Source organism: Paramisgurnus dabryanus, chromosome 9, assembly GCF_030506205.2.
Source record: "Paramisgurnus dabryanus chromosome 9, PD_genome_1.1, whole genome shotgun sequence".
NCBI lineage: Eukaryota > Metazoa > Chordata > Actinopteri > Cypriniformes > Cobitidae > Paramisgurnus > Paramisgurnus dabryanus.
The window spans coordinates 28870690-28895231 of NC_133345.1; the positions used below are offsets into that span (position 1 = coordinate 28870690).

General features: G+C 37.5%; 1 protein-coding gene across 1 annotated transcript in view; it reads right to left on the reverse strand.

Moving 5' to 3' along the window:
• tbxas1 (thromboxane A synthase 1 (platelet)) overlaps positions 1 to 24542 on the reverse strand; it is a 104919-nt gene that overhangs the window by 35293 nt on the left and 45084 nt on the right. Inside the window, exons 5-10 of the mRNA XM_065283492.1 lie at positions 22707 to 22803; positions 17484 to 17600; positions 8657 to 8745; positions 4977 to 5125; positions 4642 to 4772; positions 4210 to 4557 (exon numbers count right to left, since the gene is read on the reverse strand). Of these exons, the coding sequence (XP_065139564.1) occupies positions 4210 to 4557; positions 4642 to 4772; positions 4977 to 5125; positions 8657 to 8745; positions 17484 to 17600; positions 22707 to 22803 (931 nt within the window). The remainder of the gene's footprint in view (positions 1 to 4209; positions 4558 to 4641; positions 4773 to 4976; positions 5126 to 8656; positions 8746 to 17483; positions 17601 to 22706; positions 22804 to 24542) is intronic.

Below are 24542 nucleotides of genomic sequence, written 5' to 3' on the forward strand. Positions count from 1 at the left end.
AAAAAACTTTCCAAAACTTGTACGAACCCTGGTGCACAGAAATACTCTTACACATCCAACTGTTTTTTTGACACTTTGCCTATGTTTAGCATGAGGAATCCAAATCTTAAAGAAATGCTCCATTTTCTTTAAAAAAATCCAGATTATTTACTCACACCCAAGTCATACAAAATGTTTATGTCTTTCTCTGTTCAGTGGAGACGAAAGTACGTTTTTTTTTTTTTTTTTGAGGAAAAACACTGCAAAAAATAATTTTCAACAAAAATAATTTATGACCCAAGAAAATAAGTCTAGTTTTTAGACCAAAAATATCAAATTTAAGTGATTTTGTGCATAAAACAAGCAAAAAAATCTGCCAATGGGGTAAGAACTTTTTTCTTGAATTTTTCTTGAATTTAATGTTTAAGAAAAATGTTCATGATTTTTTGCTTACCCCATTGGCAGATTGTTTTGCTTGTTTTATGCACAAAATCACTTAAATTTTATATTTTTGGTCTAAAAACTAGACTTATTTTCTTGGGTTGTATTGCTTATCAAGAAAAAGCATCTTAATTTAAGAATTTTTTGATATTTTTACTGAAAACAAGGGTGCATTCAAGGATTTTTCTCATTTTAATAGACTTTATTGGACCCCAACAAATTGCAGTTTCAACGCAATTTCAAAGGGTTTTAAACGATCCCAAACGAGGCATAAGGGTCTTATCTAGCAAAACGATTATCATTTTCGGCAAGAAAAAAAAAATTACTTTTAAACCACAACTTCTTGTCTTGGCCGTGTGACGCACCAGCGCGACCTCACATAATTGCGTCATCACGTCAAAAGGTCACGGGTGACGTATGCGAAACTACTGGCCCAGTGTTTACAAGTGTGGATAAAGAGGACCGTTCACACGCTGTCATATGTGGAATGATACTAATTAATGTCCTTGTGTCAGTTTATTGTTTAAAATGGTCCACAATGTGCATTTCATAGATGTAAGTGTGACCTTTCGACGTCATTACGCAATTACGTGAGGGCGTGCTGGCACATCACACGGCTAGTGCAAGACGAAAAGTTGTAGTTTTAAAGTGCTTATTTTGTATTTTTCACGTTTCGCTAGATCTTCTCGACTGAACAAAGAAAGACATCAACATTTTGGATGACATGGGGGTGAGTACTCCTTTAAATAGTGTTAATAAGTTAGAAAGCATGAAATAGCTTTAACCCCTCCCAAATGCGCTTCTGCCAAATGCATAAACATACCGCACATGTAAATGTAATGTCAATAGTACACTTTTCTTTAACAAGCCATGTGATTTGAGATATCATTCACATGTTCACGTGTAACATTTAGGGGTTTCAAAAACGCCTGATTGAGTAATAGTAATAGAGACCACTGAATACTGATCATAATCTCTCCATTATCTTATTATCCTCTCTCTAGCAGTTTGTCATACACACACACACACACACACACACACACACACACACACACACACACACACACACGCGCACGCGAGGACACACATTTAATATTCTATGTATTCAAAAATGTCATTACAGCTGTATTATGAGGAACATTTTGTTTAAGTTATGCAGGGAAATGTGACCCCCCAAAATAATATTGAGAAACAAACATCAGTCATTTACATAAAAGCTGCCCTAAAAGCTGTTCTTTCCACAACTGACCCTCCTCATCATCATTCAACCTCTCCAGCTCTCTCCAGCACAGATTACAGCTTTAATTCAAAAATCAGTCATGATTCTCTCTCTGTGTTTCTCATGAGCAGCATATTATGCACACATATAAGACATTAAGTCAGCAGAGGAACCATCATCATTGCAAGTGCTATTTTTATACAGAAGAGTAAATGATCGAAGTAGCAGAGCAGACAAACTGCAAACCATCCACTTAAGTCTCCAATCGCTCTCACAATACTGCACTGTACGTATAAAGTGGCCAGATACATATATCTGTATATAAATACAACCCCAAATCAGAAAAAGTTGGGACACTGTAGATATTGTGAGTAAAAAAAGGAATGGAATAATTTACTAATCTCATAAATGTATATTTTATTTACAATAGAATATAAATAACATATCAAATGAGACATCAAGTGAGACATTTTGAAATGTCATGCCAAATATTGGCTCATTTTGGATTTCAAGAGAGCTACACATTAAAAAAAAGTTGGGACAGGTAGCAATAAGAGGCCAGAAAATTTAAATGTACACATAAGGAACAGCTTAAGGACTAATTTGCAACTTATGAGGTCAATTGGCAACATGATTGGGTATAAAAAAGCCTGTAAGAGTGGCAGTGTCTGTCAGAAGTCAAGATGGGCAGAGAATCACCAATTCCCCCAATGCTGCGGCGAAACATAGTTTTCTGAGTTTCTCAGAGAAAAATTGCAAAGAGTTTGAAGTTATCATCATCTACAGTGCATAATATCATCCAAAGATTCAGAGAATCTGGAACAATCTCTGGGCGTAAGGGTCAAGGCTGGAAAACCATACTTGATGCCCGTGATCTTTGGGCCCTTAGACGGCACTGCATCAAATACAGGAATGCTACTGTAATGGAGATCATAACATGGGCTCTGGAATACTTCCAGAACACATTGTCAGTGAACACAATCCACCGTGTCATTCGCTGTTGCCAGCTAAAACTCTGTAGGTCAAAAAAGAAGCCGTATCTAAACATGAGCCAGAAGCGCAGGCGTTTTCTCTGGGCCAAGGCTCATTTAAAATGGACTTTGGCAAAGTGGAAAACTGTTCTGTGGTCAGATGAATCAAAATTTGATGTTCTTTTTGGAAAACTCGGAGGCCATTTCATCCGGACTAAAGAGGACAAGGACCTCCCAAGTTGTTATTAGTGCTCATTTCAGAAACCTGCATCTCTGATGGCTTGGGGTTGCATGAGTGCATGTGGCATGGGCAACTTACACATCTGGAAAGGCACCATCAATGCTGAAAGGTTTATCCAAGTTTTAGAGCAACATATGCTCCCATTCCGAAGTCGTCTCTTTCAGGGAAGACCTTGCATTTTCCAACATGACAATGCAAGACCACATACTGCATCAATTACAATGTCAAGACTGCATAGGAGAAGGATCTGAGTACTGAAATGGCCAGCCTGCAGTCCAGATCTGTCACCCACAGAAAACATTCGGCGCATCATAAAGAGGAAGATGCGACAAAGAAGACCTCAGACAGTTGAGCAACTAGAAGCCTGTTTTAGACAAGAATGGGACAACATTACTATTCCTAAACATTGGTCCTCCTCCAGCTGTTCCTTATATGTACATTTAACTTTTCTGGCCTCTTATTGCTACCTGTCCCAACTTTTTTTAGAATGTGTAGCTCTCATGAAATCCAAAATGAGCCAATATTTGGCATGACATTTCAAAATTTCTCACTTTGTACTTTTGATATGTTATTTATATTCTATTGTGAATAAAATATAAGTTTATGAGATTTGGAAATTATTCCATTCCTTTTTTTACTCACAATTTCTACAGTGTCCCAACTTTTTCTAATTTGGGGTTGTATATTATATTAGTGCAACCAAACACAACAACCAGACATTTTGATGCTGGGAAACCGTTTTAATCAACTTTATGAGTTGCTAACATGTTAGAACCAATGGGGAATAACACCACTTCTGTTGCCGAAATGCAAGCGCAGGCTATTGGATCATGTGAGCTGTAAAAGGATCTATATAATGTATGCAATCTTACTGTAACTACAGATCAGCTGCCAAACCTCCCATCAAATAGTGGTAATCCATAATCGCCATCTTCCCTCGTCTTTAGGAAACCAAAACCATTTGTTATTTACGACAAGGTATTTGATCAAGAGTTCAGTTTAGCAACTAGTCAGACAGACAGAGACTCAAGACGCATAATTGCGTTACCACACGTGCGTCCGATGAAATAACAGGGTCATCAAGCTGTGATTACTGTTGTTTTTCGTTAATGGTTCCTAAAGCAAGAATTACATATTGTGCCTTTAAATGTATGTTTTTTTATTAGGGGTGTGTGAATCGTCACTGGTCTCATGATATGATTTGATAAGGATTATTTATTATCCTCTCTATCCTATCTACAAATAAATGAGGTCTTTTAAAGAAAATGTCAGTTATGAAACCAATTTTTTATAATGTGAAATAATAAATGCTCAAAAAAAAAGCTCAAAATAATAATAATAATAATAATAATTCTTACGTGTCTGGTGAAGAATTCGTCTACCTCCTGTTGGACTCTGTCCTGGCAGTCTCCGTGAATCGCTAACAGGTAGCACACAAATCCTAGCGTGTTGCTGCTCGTCTCGTAGCCGGCCAACAGGAAGATAAATGCCTGTCCCACAATCTCATCCTCCGTCATCATTCTCTTCTGCTGGACACGCTTTGTGGATTCGTGGCCGGGGCTTTGACTGTTTTCCTGCCCGCTGGCCGTCTCCTGCTCTGGGCAGGCCTGTTCATCAGCATGATTGACCACATCGAAATGCTCCACCAAAAAACACTCGCTACTGCTCCGGGCATCCAGCATCAGCTGTAGGAAATCCTTACGTCGCTGTAGACAACAAGAGACGCAAGATCATAAAAACTGTTTGTCAGGTGTCTCGTTCGTTCATTTACTAACTGTGGATGGTCACACCTGTTCTGCTGGCAGATCATCTCTCTGTTTAATGATCTTCTGGATACAGCTGATAAAGAAACCGTTCATGCTGTCTCTCGATTTGTTGGGGAGGAGGCCGGCAAGAGGATTAAGAAGAAATGGAAATGCGACTGAAAGAAAGCAAGAACGTTTTTTCAACCTTCTCATATTATAAATATGCTAATTATAATATCAGCATAATGAAAATTCGTTTCATATTATCGTCTGGTGGGAGCATTTTACAAGCTGTGATATCCATTGCTAAATAATGAGACAGAAATAAATGCTTATATTTAGAGCAGGTTGTGCTCTGGATGTGCTCTGGTGGGACGTACTAAAAAAGATCACGAGGGGCCGGAAGAAGGTGAAGGAGAAGAATTTGGAGGCTTGGTGCACGAAAGGATCATCAGGATTGTTCTGAGAGTCCACCTGCGTACCGAATGCAACACTGGCAATTACATCCATTGTGAAACAGCCGAAACACCTGCAGAAAGAGACCACATTGTGTTATTAAAGCTGAAGTGTGTAATTAGATGTTAAAACACTTTACAGCTTAAAATGCAGAGATGCATAGAAGTAAGCTATTTGCTGATTAACACATTGTTTGTTCAAAAATTAGCCGAGCTTGACAGAGTAACATGCAGTAGCTCAAGAATGTTTGAGTAAACCTTTACTCCAATTCTACACAGAATGCCTAAAACATATTGTAATTTATAAAATGATTAGTTCCAGTCCTTGATTCTGATTGGTCAATAGCTGTGTTTTATTTACGATAAAACAGCTATGACCGCTGCACCCAATGATTCTGTGTATAATTGCGCAGCAACCACCCTTAAGGGCTTGTTATAGTTGTGCGTAGGTCCTACGGCGTAGCCGCGACGGCGTAGGATCCACGTCGGTTTTCATTTATACTTTTGCGTCGTCGTCGACGTGCAAACACAGGCGCAGACCGTTGGAAGGCAGTAACCACCCGTGTAACCACAGTAGCAGCGCGAACGTCAAAGAAGAAGAAGCTTAGCAAGTTAACCCACAAACGAAGAAGAAACAGCAACTTGTTGTGTATAATTTGAGAAGACCAGCAATGATGGAAGTAAATAAACAACGACTTTTGATGAAGTTGAGTTAAATCACTCCTCAACTTGGCTCCAATGTTCCCTCTAAGCTGCGCGCTGTGCGCGGGCCGCGCAGGCCAGCCAAAGTGGCCGCGCAATAGATTTGTCAGACCGCGCACATTTTTCAGACCGCACATATTCATTGATGCATTTGCTGTTGTAAAAGAATTAAGAGAGAGAGAAGGCGAGTGTTCTAGAAGGAAAGAAACTTTCAACCAATCGCTGATCTTGCTACGGTGACAGACACTTTTATGAGCCAATGGTAGCAGCGCATTCAGTTCACACAGTGACGCTGCCAGCACGGACGAGCACAGAGTGAGAGCGAGCCAGATGAGCAGCTGCACGGGTCGATCTCAAGAAACTAAAATATTTATTAAGAGGAAAAAGTTCAGATTCAAAACAGTGATTTAAAACAAATTATTGGATTCCTGAAGTGATGCGATAACTTGGAAAAGCTGTCGCTAGAGTGAGGAGAGAGCAAAATAGAGAATTAGAACGGAGGCAAATGCAGAATCACAGAGCATCAAAACACTTCGAATGAACTTCTTCTTTTAAATAAGAAGTTAAAATGTATGCTTTGGTGAGTTATATTCTAAATATTAACTTGACATTGTGGCATAAGTGTTGCAAATTTGGCAGCAAACTATGAGTTTTATTAGTTTGTTAACATTGGCCGTTGGTATATAACGAACGAGCTGAAGCTATTTACATTTGAAAGTTAACAGTCAAGTAACGTAAATGTGATTAAAAAATAAAATTTTAAGTGTCAATATGTTCAATAAGTGTTGAAACCCTGAGTTAGGTTGTTATTTGAAATGTTTACATGATGCTTATTGATAAATCTGTTGAACTGAAGATTAATTACTGTTCTGCCTTGTGTTTTTACAAGGCTGGGTTTTTTTGTGAGAATTTCGAACATCTGTAAAGTTCTCCTGCTCCATCTTGGACACGCGAGACAATTAAGTGAAGGTGTATACAAAAAGGCGAGCCAACCAGAGCTGTGCTTTGAATTCATCAGAACTGGTAGGAGGGTATTTTTCCTTTTTGTTTCGGACAACTACTAGGACGTGAATTCGCTGAAACTTCATTTTCCGTATTTTCTTGGATTTTCTTTAAAGGACAGGACACTGACTTTGAACTGAACTATTTGAACTATATAAAGGAACAAACGGTCCTTTGAACCGAGTCAATTGATTCATGAATTCAACCCAACAGAGTCATTTAAGTGAATCATGAATTTGGATTACAAACAAAATGAAACAGTGTTACACTTTTACAAGTATTTTATTTATTTATTTATTTGCACTGTAGTATATGAGAACTGATTTTCAGCTTGAGGTGAACGGTTCAATCTGCTAAACCCAGGTACCTGGTAAATTCAAAGAGAGTGTTAATTACATGTATTGGGATTTATACACAGGCCCACATTGAACATTATACGTGTGTATACACTAAACCCCGTTACACGCTACACTGTCATCTCTTTGAATCTCCTATGGTTAACGCAGGCTCGTGTTCATTTTCGGCAGGTCGTGTGGTTGCGAATTCCTCACAGTACTGAAATGTGTGCTCAGAAAAAAAATTATTTGCTCAGTGCTGAAAAAAATTAGAGGGAACATTGCTTGGCTCATCTTTGTAAATACCTATGACGCAGTTTTTTTTACCTGACGGGAGGGGTTCTGGTGGAGCAATCATAGCGCTTGTGGTCCGCGTAGATCTGACGCGCTGCTAAAATTTTTGCGAGGTGCACGTCAGGCTACGCAGAGCTACGTACAGGCTACGGATAGCCTACAACCTACGCACAACTATAAATCGGGCTTTAGCAACATAAACATGTGAAGACTGGGACTATTTTTTCCATCGGAAGAAAGGCTTTTAGTGAATTTACATCATGAAAGTTGCACTGATACATACAGTATTTTTTGCTTTAAAATTTGTGTTGCGGGGTAACTGTTTCATAAAAGCAATAAGGTACTCGGCTAGTGCTGTAATGTGAATTAGTCACGGCTGAAGGAGCGGCACTGCAAAAAATGACTTTCTTACTTAGTATTTTTATATTTTTTTCAGTAGAATTTCTGAAAATTCTTACATTTAAAATGCTTTTTCTTGTCGATGAGCAAAATGACCTAAGAAAATAAGTCTAATCTAAAAATCGAAAAGTTTTCTTTTTTCTTAAACACTTAAATTAAGCAAATTTTTTCTTATTTCATTGGCAGATTTTTTTTGCTTGTTTTTTTTTTTCTTGTAATTTTTGGGCTAAAAACTTGGTGCAAAAAATTATTTTCAAGAAAAAATGTTAGTATTTTTGTCTTGTTTTCAGTAAAAATATCTAAAAATTCTTAAATTAAGATGCTTTTTCTTGATGAGCAAAACGACCCAAGAAAATACGTCTAGTTTTTAGACCAAAAATATCAAATTTAAATGATTTTGTGCATTAAAAAAAAAAAAAAAATCTGTCAATGGGGTAAGACAATTTGTCTTGTTTTTTCTTGAATTTAGTGTTTAAGAAAAATTTTCAAGATTTTTTGCTTACCCCATTGGCAGATTTTTTTTCTCTTTATATGCACAAACTTAAATTGGATTTTTTTGGTCTAAAAACTAGACTTATTTTCTTGGATCGTTTTGCTCATCATGAAAAGCATCTTAATTTAAGAATTTTTAGATATTTTTACTGAAAACAAGACAAATATACTAAGATTTTTTTTCTTGAAAATCATTTTTTGCAGTGTAAGAGAGTCATTTTTTTGCAGTGCGCATCGAGCCGAGCTTCGCATTGTGCCTAACAACGCCCTTCAGCTCTGGTTTTCTCTATAATACATCACGACCTCGTACCTTATTGCTAATGTATAAAATGATATAGTGTGAGAACATGTTTGCAGAAACGTATACTCGAGGAATTCTACCTGTGGATGTCAAAGCTTTCACCAGACTCAGCATGGGTTTTCAGATTGTTCAATAATGTGTCTGTTGCTGTCTTGATGAGGGGAACCATCTGAAAAATGAACAACATGACTGACAGATATTAGCATAAGCAACTATCTAACCATTAAACCGATCTACCATTTAAACCAAGGGTGTTTAGTAGTATGAGCACTCTAGTTGCTTCTTTTTTTTAAAGTTATATTTTTAAATAAAATGGCCATTTTTGCCTTTTATTTAACAGTGAGTAAGGAGAGGAGAAGAAAGTACAGGGAGGAGAGAGGGGTATGGGATCGAGAAATGGCAAGTCAATAGGCATTTTTAAAAGGAGATGGCTAACACACTGAAGAAGGCATTACATCTGGGTAATACTTTACTTAAAGGGGTGTTGATTAGACTGACATGACACCTTCATAATCATGACATGACGTGTCATTTTTAATGCAAAGATGACATTGCTTGAGATGTCTTTGTTATGACAACTTGACATAACCAAGACAACATAACTGCATAACTGACCACTTTTTGTGTTAATACAAGTGTTAATACTCTGCCATATATAGTTTTACAATAACGTCATGAATACTTTTCTTGACCTCAACTACAGTGGAACAAATATAATTTGTCATTAAAATGCCATTTAGTGTTAATACTCTGTCAAATAGTTTTATAACAGTGTCATGATATACTTCAGATTATAATGTTTTTTAAGTTTCCTCCAGTTGTTTAAGGAATAAAATCAATAATCCAATAATAATAATAATTAAAATTGATAGAATTATATTCTATTGTATTTAGAGACCGATTCACCTAAAATTAAATGAAAACAGTACAATAATGGGTTAAGCCATACAGCGTTGGGTCCATATTGCTGGAAAAACAGTTAATTACATTAAATTAATGAAATGTCAGAAAATTTCAGTATCTTCTGTGTGAAGAAGAACAAGTTCTGTTAGTTGTCAGTTTTTTATGTGTTGTGCACATACATAAAGTTAAGTATACTCTTTTGACGTGTTTTTTGCATTTTGTGAAGTTATTTAAAACTATTTCACATAGTATTAACACTTAATGACATTTAAATGACAGTTTAATGTAATGTTAACCCCTAAAGCTAGGTGTCACGACTGGTAACAATAGTGAGGACGCAAGTGCAAAGTTCTGGCTGAATAAATAACATTTATTAAAAATAAGCAAAAAAACAAAACACGAGAAACAAACATTGGCAGGTAAGTAAACACAGGAACACTAAAACTGAAAACAGGTACACACAAGGAATCAGAGACAATGAACCGGCAGTGAGTATTAGCACAAACACAGGTATAAATACACACAGACTAAATGACAAAGAGGTGGAATGAATCAGGTGATTAATCAATGAATATCCAGGTGACGACGATCAGAACAGAAACAAAACATGACACGGACTAACCGTGACACTAGGTAGATTCTTAAGTTTGATAATTCTGCTATGTCATGTTTATGACCGATTTATGACAAGTTATGATGCATTGATTTATGTCAAGTTGTCATAACAAAGACATTTCAAACAATGTCATATTTGCATTAAAAATGACATATTTGAACAAATGACACTTAATGGCAGTTGTCATAAAATCTCTTTCATGTTTATAGCACGTGTCATGCATGATTATGAAGGTGTCATGTCAGTCTTATGAAAACCCCTTCAAATAAAGTGTTACCAACATCTGTGTAAAATAAAATAACACATTTTTAATACAGTATTTGAGTGCGAATCATGACCTCATATATGTCTACCAGTGTATAACATAAGATAAGACAAGAAGACCAGAGAGACACAAAGCACTTGAGATCCTGAGAACTGCACTGCTTTATACCTGCAGTGTCTCTTCCTCTCTATCTCTTTGAGATGAGAGCTTGTCCACTCTGTCTTCAATACTGGGGCTTTTCTCCCCGACACCCATGACTGCAGCTATGATAAGCTAGCGGCTTCAATGAGACCTATTGATTTCAGAGATATAGTCTGCTTAAGAGCAAAGACAGAGCGAGATAAAGGAACTGAGAGAAAGTAAAGCAGGTATACTCAGGCTATTCTGTCCAGCATTGCAAAATCTTAAGTTGAAATGATTGAGGAAGAGCTGGTGATCAGCATTCAATAAACCTGATCAATCTCATCAATTCATCTCTGACTTTGTTGAAAAACACTGTGTACATTACACCAACATGTATTTACATGGTGATCCAGTTCGGATTGAACCAAATACATTACTGTAACTAGTTGAAGGAATGGTTTACGCAAAAAAAAATTGAATTGAATTTTCCTTCATTCCAAAACAGTACATTTTTTATTAAATTAAATGTTTTGTAGGAGTGTCTACGTTAAAAATTTTTAATGGTGTCCAAGTACCCAGAATACAAAAGCAGCCTTTTTAAAGGCAAAATTGCTCTTCTTGCTGTGGAAGAGAGGTTGTTGTTTTTTGTTGGAAACATAATGAGATGTTAAAAAATTTAACATTCTGTACTTTTGCCTTACATTCATCTTACAGATTTCTTGTCTGCAGAGCAAACAAAGCAATTTTGTCTTTACTGTCCCAATACTTATGGAGGGCACTTTATATAAAACACTGTAAATCTTCCCAAAATACATTTTATGAATTTGGTTACAATGCTCACAATGTGCAAACTATAATATAAGCAAAGGATGGCTACTTCGTGCTTCAAACAAATAGCTGTTGATTTCCCAATAAACTTGAGGTTTTAATGCTGGATTCATTTTAAAATTATGGGTTATCTGGAAACTTAACGCTTGTAGTCTAACTTAATTGCAAATCTAACCAAAAACTTAGTAATATACAAAACATACAGTATTCACCTTAGATAGGTCAAAAGATGTGATGTGAGTTAGCTGGAACAAATTACATCTTGGTGAGGCTTAGAAATAAAATAAGAAAAATAGATGTGTGTGTGCATTTGTGTCTGTTTACGCATTGACTTAGATGAAGATGACTAGAAAAGCTCATGAAGTACGACAGGAGCGGTGTCCTTCTTATGCTACACCACAGCTAATGAAAATCAATACCAGCAACATGCACGTGTGCCTGCACACATACACACAAAAGTTGGGGTTCGGTTACACTTTCAACACTGGCAAAGTGATTTTTGAACCAGCTTTAATTTTCCATATAACCCTCCGCCCGAACAGCTAGTATTTAACGGCATAACATCTCACGTGTTTGAGACAAAGCAGGCGATACTGCGGCTTTTACAATTCAATCATACCAGTTCTGTTGACTGTAATTAAGTAAATGAACACTGTTTGGGATACAGCACACGGGTTTGAGTACACTGTAAAGACATTTATGAGCTTATTAGAGGTTTGCGTTTCTGCAACAGTGCAAAATTTCTTTTCCACACCGTGTATTCACAAATGTGGAATAGAGAGTGATGTCTGTGGATTTCTCATGCATGATGTCACACCATGTCAAAATTAGCTTTGGTTGGATGTCACTCCCGTGTTATGAGTATTTCAGACGCGTGTGCGTGCAACGGATATTCCTGATGAACATGTTTACCATTTCAGCCTTACAAGGGAAATGATATCTGTAATGCATATGCTGGTGCATAGGCAAACATAAACACTGTACTTTACAGTTTGTGGCCAAAATGATGACTTCAGATATTTTTCAAATAATACAGTGTTTTTTGAATACACTACCAGACAAACTTTGCATAAAAGCATCTGTCAAATGTAAGTGTGTCCAAAGTGACTTAAAATTTTTTTTTTTTAATACAAGCACACTTATCTGGGAATCGAACCCAGAAACAACTGGAATCCAGCTTCCAATTGAACTACAAAAATGTGTGGCCTTATATTGTAGCTTGTGCGAAAATCTCTCAAATAAATACTGTAGAAAATATGTAAAATATATATATATATATAAATTGTGGCTTCATATTAAGCAGCAAGTACACTGTCAAAAATTTTGAAGTAAAATAAGTTGTCACTAGGACTGTACCTTTTAAAGGTTCGTACTCCGCGTGAATTGAGCGTTGCTGCGGGAAACGCGCGAGTTGAAAAATCTGAACTTCGGCGGATTTCTGCACCACGTTAACCAATCACGACCTTGCTGTAGTAGTGACGTGATTACAGGAAGCTAGTGGAGTGGCGGAGTCTCCGCGGAGTTGCAGAAGCCCCTCCCATGACGCGAATTTCCGCGTGAATTTCTCGAATGACTAGAATTTCAGGCGCGGCTTTCACGCTTGAATGAAGCAATTAACTCAAATGTTCAAGCGCCCAACTACGCGCGAATAGCGTGTTTTTGCCGCCCCTACCGCGGCTGGTGTAAACGCAACATCAGGCAATTTTTTGACAAGACACGTGATGCACATAGGTTCAGTCGATGCGCCGAACACAAATTTTAAAACACACACACACACATGAAGAGCTACATACATGTTGTGACGAACTTTGCATCGTGCGCCCTCGAAAATAGAAGTCACCAGCCGCCACTGGTTCAACATACCTTCTTTTGTGTTCACAAAACAGTCACTTTTACAGGTTTACAACAACATGAGGTGTCACGACTGGCTCAGAGCCGCGACAAATAAGAGGAGGACTAGGTGGTTGGTAAGGGTAATTAAATGTTTTATTTAACATAGATAGAAAAAGTAAGATTAAACAATTAAATAATCAACAAAATTACTGCAACATCTTTCTGATAAAAGATGTAAAAATATCAGAAAGAACCAAAACAAAATCATATACTAAAGAAAACAAAACAACTTAACCCAGGAGCACCAAACTCAGGACATCCTCACAAAGGCAATCACTCCTCTTTTCCACTCACACACTTCCTTTTAAACCAAAGACACAGGTGGAATTCATTAGCAGCCGAAACAATGAGTCTCCTAGCCACTCCCACCGGTCGACCAAAGCAGGAACACCTGGAGGCTCATCGCAGAGGCTCATCACAGAGGGATTTTAATTTTTGGGTGAACTATCCCTTAAAATGGCCACATTTGCTTCAAATGCATAAGCACAAAGTGGGTACCACAAGATTTCTAACATCAACGTTTTGGAAGACATCAGCATCATTTGTCACTGTACTGTACATATCCTATAAGTACTTTTCCTAACAACAAAAAGTCAACTTTGGAGATATGAACATCAACACCACAATGTAAAGCAGGATTTAATTAATCAGTGACTTTTTTCATCTTATTCAATCATTCAGTATACTAGAAAATGAAAAAGCAGTCACATGAGACACAAAGATTGAGAATCGATCCTGTTCTTTGATGTGAGATCTGATGACTGGCACTTCACAACACATTAGCCAAAAGGATGAAAGAGCAATTAACTTCTGTCATTCAAGACCACCCAATCACAACACAACTATTGTATTTCCCAGCCAATCACAACCTCTCAGACTGTTCAAACATGCATCCATGTTTCTTCTCACTGATGTCACGTGAAGTCTGGCTCTATCCTAAAAAGTGAATTGCTGCACTCATTTATCAGGGTTTGACGTACTGTAGATCTGATCACAGTGATGCCAAAGAACCATTTTTGGTTCTTCAAAGAATGATTCAGTCAAAGGTTTCTTAAAAGAACCATTTCATAAAAGGAACCTTTTGTGAAACAAAGTTTCTTCAAATGTTAAAGGGGACATCATAATCTGACTTTTTTCATGTTTAAGTGCTATAATTGGGTCACCAGTGCTTCTATCAACCTAAAAAATTTGAAAAAGATCAACCCAGTACCTTAGTTTTGGTAAATGAAAAAAAAATAGGTCATTCAAAATGTGGCTCCCCTTGTGATGTCAGAAGGGGATGATACCGCCCCTTAATCTGCACTATCCTACCACAGCACTGCCATTTAGTGCAGAGATCAGCTCATTTGCATTTTAAAGGACACTCAAAATGGAACATTTATGCTCACACCTACAAAGTGGCAATTTTAACATGATGTAATAAATTATCTATATAGTATTTTAAGCTAAAACTTCACATACACACTCTGGGGACACCAAAGGTTTGTTAATCATCTTAAAAAAGTATTGTGAACCATTCATCCAAAACTGGTTCAACTATATAGCACCTTTATTCTTAGGAGTGTAGACGTTTCAACCTCATCTTTCTATCGTCTGTCTGTTCCTCTGACTGCCGAGTCTCTGTTCTCCGTTTGCTTTCATCTTTATTTCACCACATTTTATTTCAGTAAAAAAGTGTGCATGTAATGTGCAGTCTTTGTTGTCACACACTTGATGCGCAACAGGAAAATACAGAAAGGTGGCTGTCAAACTCTCTTAACCTCTTATCTCGGTCTCTCTCTCTCAGTTCCTGTCTCTCGCTTTGAAAAAACTAATATTCAAGTATCATTGAATCGACCCTCTAAATGTTGTGAACACAGGCTCCAGAAAAATTATTACACATTGTGAAAACAGCCTGATATGCACTCCATCAACAACAATTCTTGAGAGAGAGAACAGTGCAAGCTATAGAAACACATGCTGTGTAAAGACTCTCAGTTAAGAACTCAAAGCACATTTTACTGTCAGGGTTCAATGCCTAAGTGCTGTCTTTAAGTAGAACATGTTCTTTGTACTGGGTGTAATAGTCTCACTTTGATTTTGCCAAGTATAGGATGTGTTCCTAGATCAACATGCTATCAACTAATCTAGAGACAACATTTGAGGTTGTCATGATATCTCTCTCTCTCTATATATATTATATATATATTATATCGTTGAATGTACATGAATCAATCGTTATCTCAGACGATGATTAAAGAGCACCTATCCTCAGATTCACGATTTTATATTTCATTTGGTGTGTAAGTGTGTATTAGTACATGTTAAAGAAACATGCCCACATTTTGGGAATTTCGCTTATTCACCGTAACCCCCAGAGTTAGATAAGTCCATACATACCTTTCTCATCTCTGTGCATGCTGTAACTCTGTCTGACACAGCCCCCGCTAGCTTAGCTTAGCACAAAGACTGGAAGTGAATGGCTCCAGCTAGCATACTGCTCCCAATAAGTGACAAAATAACGTGAACATTTTCGAATTTATGTGTTGTGATTTGTATAGTCACAAATAACAAGGTGATATGAGACACAGCCATCTTTTAACAGTATTTAATACTGGAAACTATATTCTCAGAAGGCGAAGTACTGCTACTTAGGCGGAATGATTTGGTCGCAGTACCCGAGAAGCCCTCTGGTGAGGAGCAGAGAGTTCGGTCAGAGTTGTGCAAATAAATAGGAAAATGTTCGTGTTATTTTGTCACTTATGAAAGCAGTATGCTAGCTGGAGCCATTCACTTCCAGTCTTTGTGCTAAGCTAAGCTAGTGGGGGCTGCGTCAGACAGAGATACAGCACGCACAGAGATGAGAAAGGTATGTATGGACTTATCTAACTCTGGGGGATACAACGAATAAGCTAAATTCCCAAAATGTGGGCGTGTTCCTTTAAGGTACACGCCCCAAAGGAAACAATGACGTGAGTTATCGTCTCCAACGTAAATCTATTTTCTTCGACTACAATAAACACACGGATTGTAGGCAACAGTTTTCTTCCTGGGATTGGTGACGTAGACAAGACCCACATTATCACATTAATATAATTCCTCCCGCTTCGGACTCACAGCCTGTAAGTTAACTCCTGTTAGCATTGCATTGTAACCGAATCTTTTAAACATGGTAAGGAGCATCACATTTCCTGCTGACGTCAGAGGTTTTCAGGCCGTATCACAACGTACAGATTAGCTGGCCAATCAGGGACACATCGCTTTTCGGATCGATTGGTTTTGTACAAAATAATTTTGTTTCAGAAAGACTGCGATATCTGAAGCTACAAAAATGTGCGATATGTGCAAAATAATGTGTTTTTTGAACCATAAACCATGCGAACACATTGTATTATACCAAATACACAAAATAACGTTGTTTTTAGCAATGAAATAGGTGCCCTTTAATCATTACGATATTATGTTCATGTTCCATGAAGATATTTTGTCAATTTACTACCATTAATATATAAAAAATTATTTATCAGTGGTAATATGTGTTGCTAAGACTTAATTTGGAAAACATTGAAGGCAATTTTCTCAATATTTTCATTTCTTTCACCCTCTGATTCCAGGTTTTCAAATAGTTGTATCTCTGACAATTATTGTCATATCCTAACAAAGCATACATCAACAGAAAGCTTATTCAATAATCCCAATTTCAAATAATTGATCCTGATATGTGTTCCAGGGTCACATATATTAACCTTATTATAGTTTTTACTTTGGTATATCAAAATTGTTTTTGCTATCATTTGGGGTGCAAACCCTTAACCAGTTTGATTTTAAGGACGAAGAAAGAGTTAAATCTAGGTGACAGAAGCCGAGTAGTTTATAGGTTTATGTTAAAACTGTGCTTGTTTAACAAGTCTACACCTCCAAAATCACAGCTCCTTGTGCAATAAACCAACAACGTCTTTTGAGAATTCCTAACTCCAAATGCTGCGTAAACTCTAAGCTACCCATGAATGTGTGTGTTCTTGTGTGAAATGAGGGTAGGCAGATTACCATCAGTGTGGGAAATTCATTCTTATTTGAACATCTGATAATGAATCTCATGGCCTACGCAGAATGTACAGCTTGTGAAAACTTTGTAAAAGCATTATTAATGACTGTTATGAAAATGAGATTGTTTATTTGTCCAAGTTTTTTTCCAGCCAAGTTTTTGTTTCAATAGCGCTAGAGTTAAAACCATAAAATGTGATTACATAGCAGGAACGATTTCTTTGTAGTATTGTAACACACATTTACAAGAGCTCACCTCTTTCATCTTGGCAGCGCTGAAGGATGGGGTCAGAATGCTGCGAACCCGTTTCCAACGGTCATCTTTCAGCGCGATCAGACTCTCAGTCATTGGTTTAGTCCCGCCCCTCATTGTCTGCATCGAAATCATAGTTTGTACATTTTGAAAGTCTTAAAGGAAAACACCACAGTTTTTCAATATTTTACTATGTTCTTACCTTAACTTAGACAAATTAATGCATACCTATCTTTTTTCAATGCGTGCATTTAATCTTTATACAGCGCGTTGTGAATGTGTTAGCATTTAGCCTAGCCCCATTCATTCCTTAGGATCCAAACAGGGATGAATTTAGAAGCCACCATACACTTCCATGTTTTCCTTATGCCACCATGCTTACTCATGTGACAACTCATGTAACAGTTTTTAAATAGGGAAAACATGAAAGTGTTTGGTGGCTTCTAAATTCATCCCTGTTTGGATCCTAAAGAATGAACGGGGCTAGGCTAAATGCTAACACGTTCACGACGCGCTGTACAAAGTTTAAGTGTACAAATTGAAAAAAGATAGGGATGTATTCATTCTAATTTGAGGTAAGAACACAGTAAAATATTTTTAAAAAATTTGGTGTTTTCCTTAAAAACAACATGTTGAACAAAATACATGTGATGATCATTGCAGTCTTAATCTAAAACCTAAACCATCTTACATTAATTTCTCATTTAACATCAGTCACTATTAGAATATTGCAAAAATTAATATTAGTATTTATTCTTAGGCATTAAACATGTGTGAATACAAATGCTTGATGTTGTGCATACTATCCTTTGCTGTATTGTGATACGTCAAACAAAATTTATAATGCAAGCAAAAGTACATATTTTATTACATTTAAGTGTAACTGCAGTGCTGCAATAGTGGAAACTGTGGGCTCTCTTACACACTGAAAAAAATTATAAATTGAATTTAATCAGTTTTTTTAAGGTAAGTGGTTGCAATCAATGTATTTAAGCTATATTTAAACAAAAAATATTAGTAAAGTAAAATAAAATGTAAAACTTTTGTTTAAATGTAGCCTAAATAACGTGATTGCAACCACTTACCTTAAAAAAATTGATTAAATTCAATGAATCATTTTTTTCAGTGCACCCGGCGCAATGCAGCGCAGTGCGCGACGCAAGTGTCTTTTGCTAGTTTCCACCCAGCGCAATTATCATTTTCACGTTTAGGGCTATGTTGTTTAAATAGCAAATGCATAAGCGCCCCCTTTTGCGCCCATGGGCGTTCTGGTCTGAAAACGAGGTGTGTTCAGGCGCATTGTTGGCGCATTGCTATTTTGAGGCAACTAAAATAGACTACGCCATTGACCAACAAAAACCTGGTATAAAGTCAATGGCGCAATATGTTTTTTGTTATTTAAAGAGCGCATTAGTAATATGCGCCTAAAAACGGGACGACAACGCGGGTTTGCTTATCACAAACATAAATGCGCCGCAGCACAAAAATGCTTTTAAATATGAAAGATTAAAGGATTGAATGTAAAAGATTATTATTAAGTCTCTTGGACATAAATGGGGACCGATTATGAGACTTTAGAAGGTGCAAAGAGCGGCTTCACCTGCAGCCTGGTAAGTAAACAAATGCTTTGCTTTAAACAAATGCTTCTGTTTTTAAATGTTTTTTTTTTAAATGCTACCTCACGGAACTATTGTATATGATGACTCTGTACCTGTGGATATGGTGAGATGAGAAACATTTTTAATTAATGCTAAAAAAAAACTAATGACGCTGTCCAAGTGCTAAAACTTGCAGAGAGCCGTTTGTAAATTCTTTATCTCCTGTTTGTTACAAATAAAGTATTTTAGAGTACAAAGCTTTTCTTACATACTTGTAAATTATTTTTTGATGATACTGGATAGCCATACATTTAAAGCAATTAAAAGCCTGCTTTTTTACTTCCATGACTAAAAGAAAACGGGTTTTAAAGGTTTTAATAAAAAAATAACAATTTCAATACAAGTAAAAAACAACACAATTATTTAACATTAATCTTAAACTGGGGATCTTCTTCCTCCGCTTAGTTTTTCAGTTTACAAAGTCCGTCATCTAAATAGGGATTAGACATAACGCCAACACAACTGGCTTTTAAAGGGGATGAGAGCTGAGACTTTCATTGGTTTATTGCATTACTCATTAAAAAAAAGGACCAACCCTTTTCGACCGTGTGCTCAGCGCACAAACCATTTTTCCCGTTGTTAAATTAGCAAAAGTGGATTTGGGCACGCCCATTTAGACGTTTCGCTGTGCGCTTTAGACAATGCGCTTAGATCGCTAAAATAGGGCCCTGTATTTTGTTGTTTCTTGTAAGGTGATCTACTGTCATGGCACGGCAATAGTTTGATAAGAACGGCAGCATTTGCAATAGCATAACAGCATCCAACTTTTATTATTTATTATTACCCAGTCTGTGTAAAAACCCAGCTCCGTCATTGTTTGCGATTTTTGTGTTTTCTACATAAAACTATCCAAGATCATTTAAAGACCATTTTGTGAAAATATAACCTTGATATCTTTAATACTGACTGAGTAAGATCATGTGAAATCAATAAGTAAAATCAAACTTTGATGCTTCTAATCTCATAGATTGCAGGGTCATATTTTTGTAGCAAATATGCACATTTTCTTTACTCCTGGCAGAAATATGCAGTGTATTACAATGCACACTGCAGCACAGTATACTACAATATGCACACTTTTTTGTGGCTTCACTTCATGTACTACCAAAAAACAAGGAAAACATTCTTGGCCAAGCATCAGCATGTGCGTTCACAAACCTTTAAGCGCCTAAAATTGCTTCATTACGTGGATCACACTTGGCAGTGTTGTCTTGGTTTCATTAAAACTACTGTTGTAAACCGAGCAGGCCAGGCTTAGATTGTTAGATGTTAAAGTGGGGCCAGGTGGCAAAGCTTTGTGCTGTAGGTCAACTTTGATGATTTGAGTTTGAGTGTGTGTGTGTGTGTGTGTGTGTGTTTGGAGGCAGACATTTGTTAACTAACCAACAGGCGCCAACACATACTATCTTTTGGCTTTTTGGTAATCTGGCAATCTACTTTATATGCTTTCTCTAACTGATGGTTGCAGACCGTGTGAGGTTTATAAATTGTAAATCGGCCTTTGTTATGTATTAAGCACCCACCCATGAGAATACACACAAACAGGTCAAGTGATAGCCGATAAGCCCCAGTGGTGCACATGGCCTCAATATTGATCTGGACCTTCCATAATCGTTTGTTTTGTGCATTTCCCAGCATGCACTGCTCTAGCAGCGAGGCCATCTTATGACCTTTGACTCTGCTTTGATACATAAGTCATGTGATCATTAGTTTTAACTCGAGTTCAAAGCTCTGGAGCCTTTTGGCAAAACATTACCGGACAGACTGGGTTTGCTCTCAACAGTCTGTTTATATATTAACACAGGCACAAAAAATACCTATTGACTATAAAAGTGGTAAAAAAATCGAAAAACCAATCCCTGTCATTGTTTTAGTTATTATTTGTTTTTAATTATGAGAAGTATGTATGTGCCATTCATGTCTAACAGCGGATGACCTTACAAAAAAAACTGGCCAGGAAGACAGTTTACAGTAACAAAAATTGACTTAATTTAGTTAAATTCCCCTATACGGCAAATTTACACACAACCAGTTGCAGTTACAGTTACCCAAAGTCCTTCACAGTAAGCTAGATGCGGACATTAGTCACCAAAAAGCTGTCATGAAGAGAGATTAGATGTAAAACAAACATTTTTAATTCATGATAAAGTAGTTGATATAAAGCATATATATATAGCACGACTACCAGTTAAAGGGATAGTTCAGCCAAAATTGATATTAAACCCATGATTTACAGTACTCACCCCCCAAGCCGTCTGAGATGCATTTTCAAATACATTTTCAGTTATTTTAGAAAATGTCTTGCTGTGCGTTCACACCGCCACTGGCGAGAGCGTCCAAGTGGCCGGAAGTCATTCTTTTTCAATAAGAGCCGATGTCAAGCTCTGGCGAGTAGCAGCGCAGCACATCTTGGACGGTGTGAGCATCGAGGAAAGTTGAAATCATGGCAACTTTATGGTAATGAGCTATGACGCGGTTTGGCGGCAACCAATCAAAAGGCGGAAACGTTTGGCGGCAACCAATCAAAAGGCGTAAACGTTCAGCGGCAACCAATCAAAAGGCGGAAACGTTCTGCGGCAACCAATCGGAAGGCAGAAACGTTCGGCGGCAACCAATCAGAAGGCGGTAAAGGTTCCAGAGAATGCATTCGAGCATCAGAGTGGCAGGGCAGCCAGAGCATTTTTTGACGTTCGCGCCGGTGGCGGTGTGAACGTACAGTTAGATGTTTCAGTTAATCAAATGTAAAGTTACGAGGTCCACTCCTTCAAGTCCAAAAAATGTGCATCCATCCTTCACAAAAGAAATCTAAACGGCTCCACAATGATAAACAAAGGCCTTCTGAGGGTAATCTGTACCGTTTGTTGTAGAAATATCCATATTTAAAACTTTATGAAAAGAAAACAACTAGCTTCCTGACGCCATCTTAGACTCCTCTGTATTCAGGAGAGAGTATCAGTGTAGTGTACACACTTTTCTTAGTGACGTATGACAAATTCGGAGGGCGGGGGCACAGAGCAGCAGCACAGAACCCTCCGTAAACTGCGTACGCTCTCATCTTGAATGCGGACGCGACCAAGATGGCGGCGTTACCGGAAGCTAGTTATTTTCGTTTATAAAGTTTTATATATGGATATTTCTACAACAACACCGCGCGGATTACTCTCAGAAGGCTTTTGTTTATCATCGTGGAGCCGTTTGGATTTATTTTGTAAAGGATGGATGCATATTTTTTTGGACTTGAAGGACGTGGACCCTGTAACTTTTGATTAACTGAAAGATCTAAAACATTTTCTTAAATAACTGTTGGACATATGCATCTCGAACGGCCTGGGGGTGAGTAAATCATGGGTTTAATATCATTTTTGGCCGAACTATCCCTTTAAGCTACAGTAACTGCTTTAGTAATTTTACTGTAATGCAAGTATACAGAACAATACTGTATAAATGAAATCTGGTATTGTACTGTAGGTTTTACAGTAAATTACAGATTTTTTTTACAGTGTAGCTCTCTCTCCTCTCTCTCTCTCTCTGTGTGTTTAAAATGAGGGTGTGTAAATGTCACACTCACCATCCTGTTGGGGAACTTATTGAATTCCTTCACCATCACCTGTCTGAGCATATCCGGGTCTGCCACGATCACTATAGGCCGACGGCCTAAATAATAACTGACACACACAAACAAACAAGATGAAATGAATAAATAACAGTGCACTCCTCAAATTCCAGGGGGATAACAGCAGAGAAAAGAACAAAGGACAAATGCACACACAGACAAAGATAAAACACAGCAGGTCTATAGACCCTCCAGACACCCCTTTCACATGTGCGAGTTGGCCACTGACATGCATCTGTCTCACACACACACCATATGTGTGTGTCTATGTGTGTGTGTCAAGGTCAGATCTGTGAGAAGTTTGATGATGCTTCTCTCTTTTGTAGTCACGCATGGCAGATTTCGCTGCCGAGGTCGTGGCATCTACGCTGTGAAACGGAGAACTGACAGCGTGTGCCAGTGTGAGACCGCCTTCATCCAACATGCAACTTCCATTCATTCTGTCTGTAGTCGAGAATCAATTTCACAGGAAATAACAGGAATGAGTAGATAATTAAACACCTTCATTAAGCTCTGATAATTAGATATAAAAGCTTTTAGGCAAATAATTCAAGCCATTAATCTAGTTCATACAAGCTTCGGAGGCTTCCTGTTCCAGCAGAAGGCTTTTCTAAGGTTCATTACCGCGTCCAGTGGCTGTAAAACATGGTTATACCCAGCTGGTCCTCGGCCAGAGGCAAATGCAGCAGAGACAGATCACCCTTATCATTTTACTGTACTCTCCCTTCATGTGTGCAGGCTGTATGGTACACTCTTAAAAATAAAAGGGTTCTTCCCAGTGATGCCATAAAAAAATCATTTCTATTCTATGCATTTTGCACTGTAGTCTAAAGACCATTTTCCACTAGAAAGAACCTACAGTATTTTGCAACAGAAATGTTTTGTGGATGTTAAAATGCTTCATCATGCTTCACATGCCATAGAAGAAACATTTTTGGATTTATGGTTTTATTGGTTTTATAAGACAACTTTAACACTAAAGAAGTAGTTCTTTAAAGACTGCAAGGTTCCTTGTCGAACCAAAAATGGTTTATCTATGGCATCGCTGTGAAAAACCTTTTCAAGTGGTTTCTCAGACAGGGCTTATACTAGTCCCAGACTAAAATGCATGTTTGAGCTGCCTTAATTTAAAACCATCTTATCCTGACATATCAAAACATATATCAGTGCCAATTAATTTGCCACAACTGATTTTGAAGGCAAAAATCCTGTTGAAATCCTTGATTTCCTTCAGCATAAAAATCTGGGTGAGGTCATGAAGCTGTACACATTGACATGTTTGGCGGTGATGTCTATATTTGTGTCCACTGCTTCAGTCAAACGAACATTCTCAGCCCTACAACAAATTTAAACTTATGCCCGAAATACTATTGGGCAGTCTCGACTTTCAGCATTAGCCTCCATGGCGATAGAAAAGGACTTATTGTTAAAGGCGGAGTCCACGATGTTTGAAAAACGGTTTGGAAAAGGAGACGGGCCGACTACCAAAACACACTTATAGCCAATCAAATCAAATCAAATGCCGGGTTGCGTATGTGTGGGGCGGGTCTATCAACAGAAGGTCCAGATTCTATTGGGGTAGGGGCGTGTTTGTTTAGGCGATTTCAAATATCAACACTGGCTTTCAAACATCATGGACTCCGCCTTTAACCTGTACAACAGAGTCATCAAAGAAAGGAGGATACATTTTGTGTACAAATAATTTGTTGAGGTATCTCATTTTGTAGTGTCTTTTATATAAACTAAAATTTGACACTTATTCCTTGGTGTAAAAAATAGTAATTTAACAGT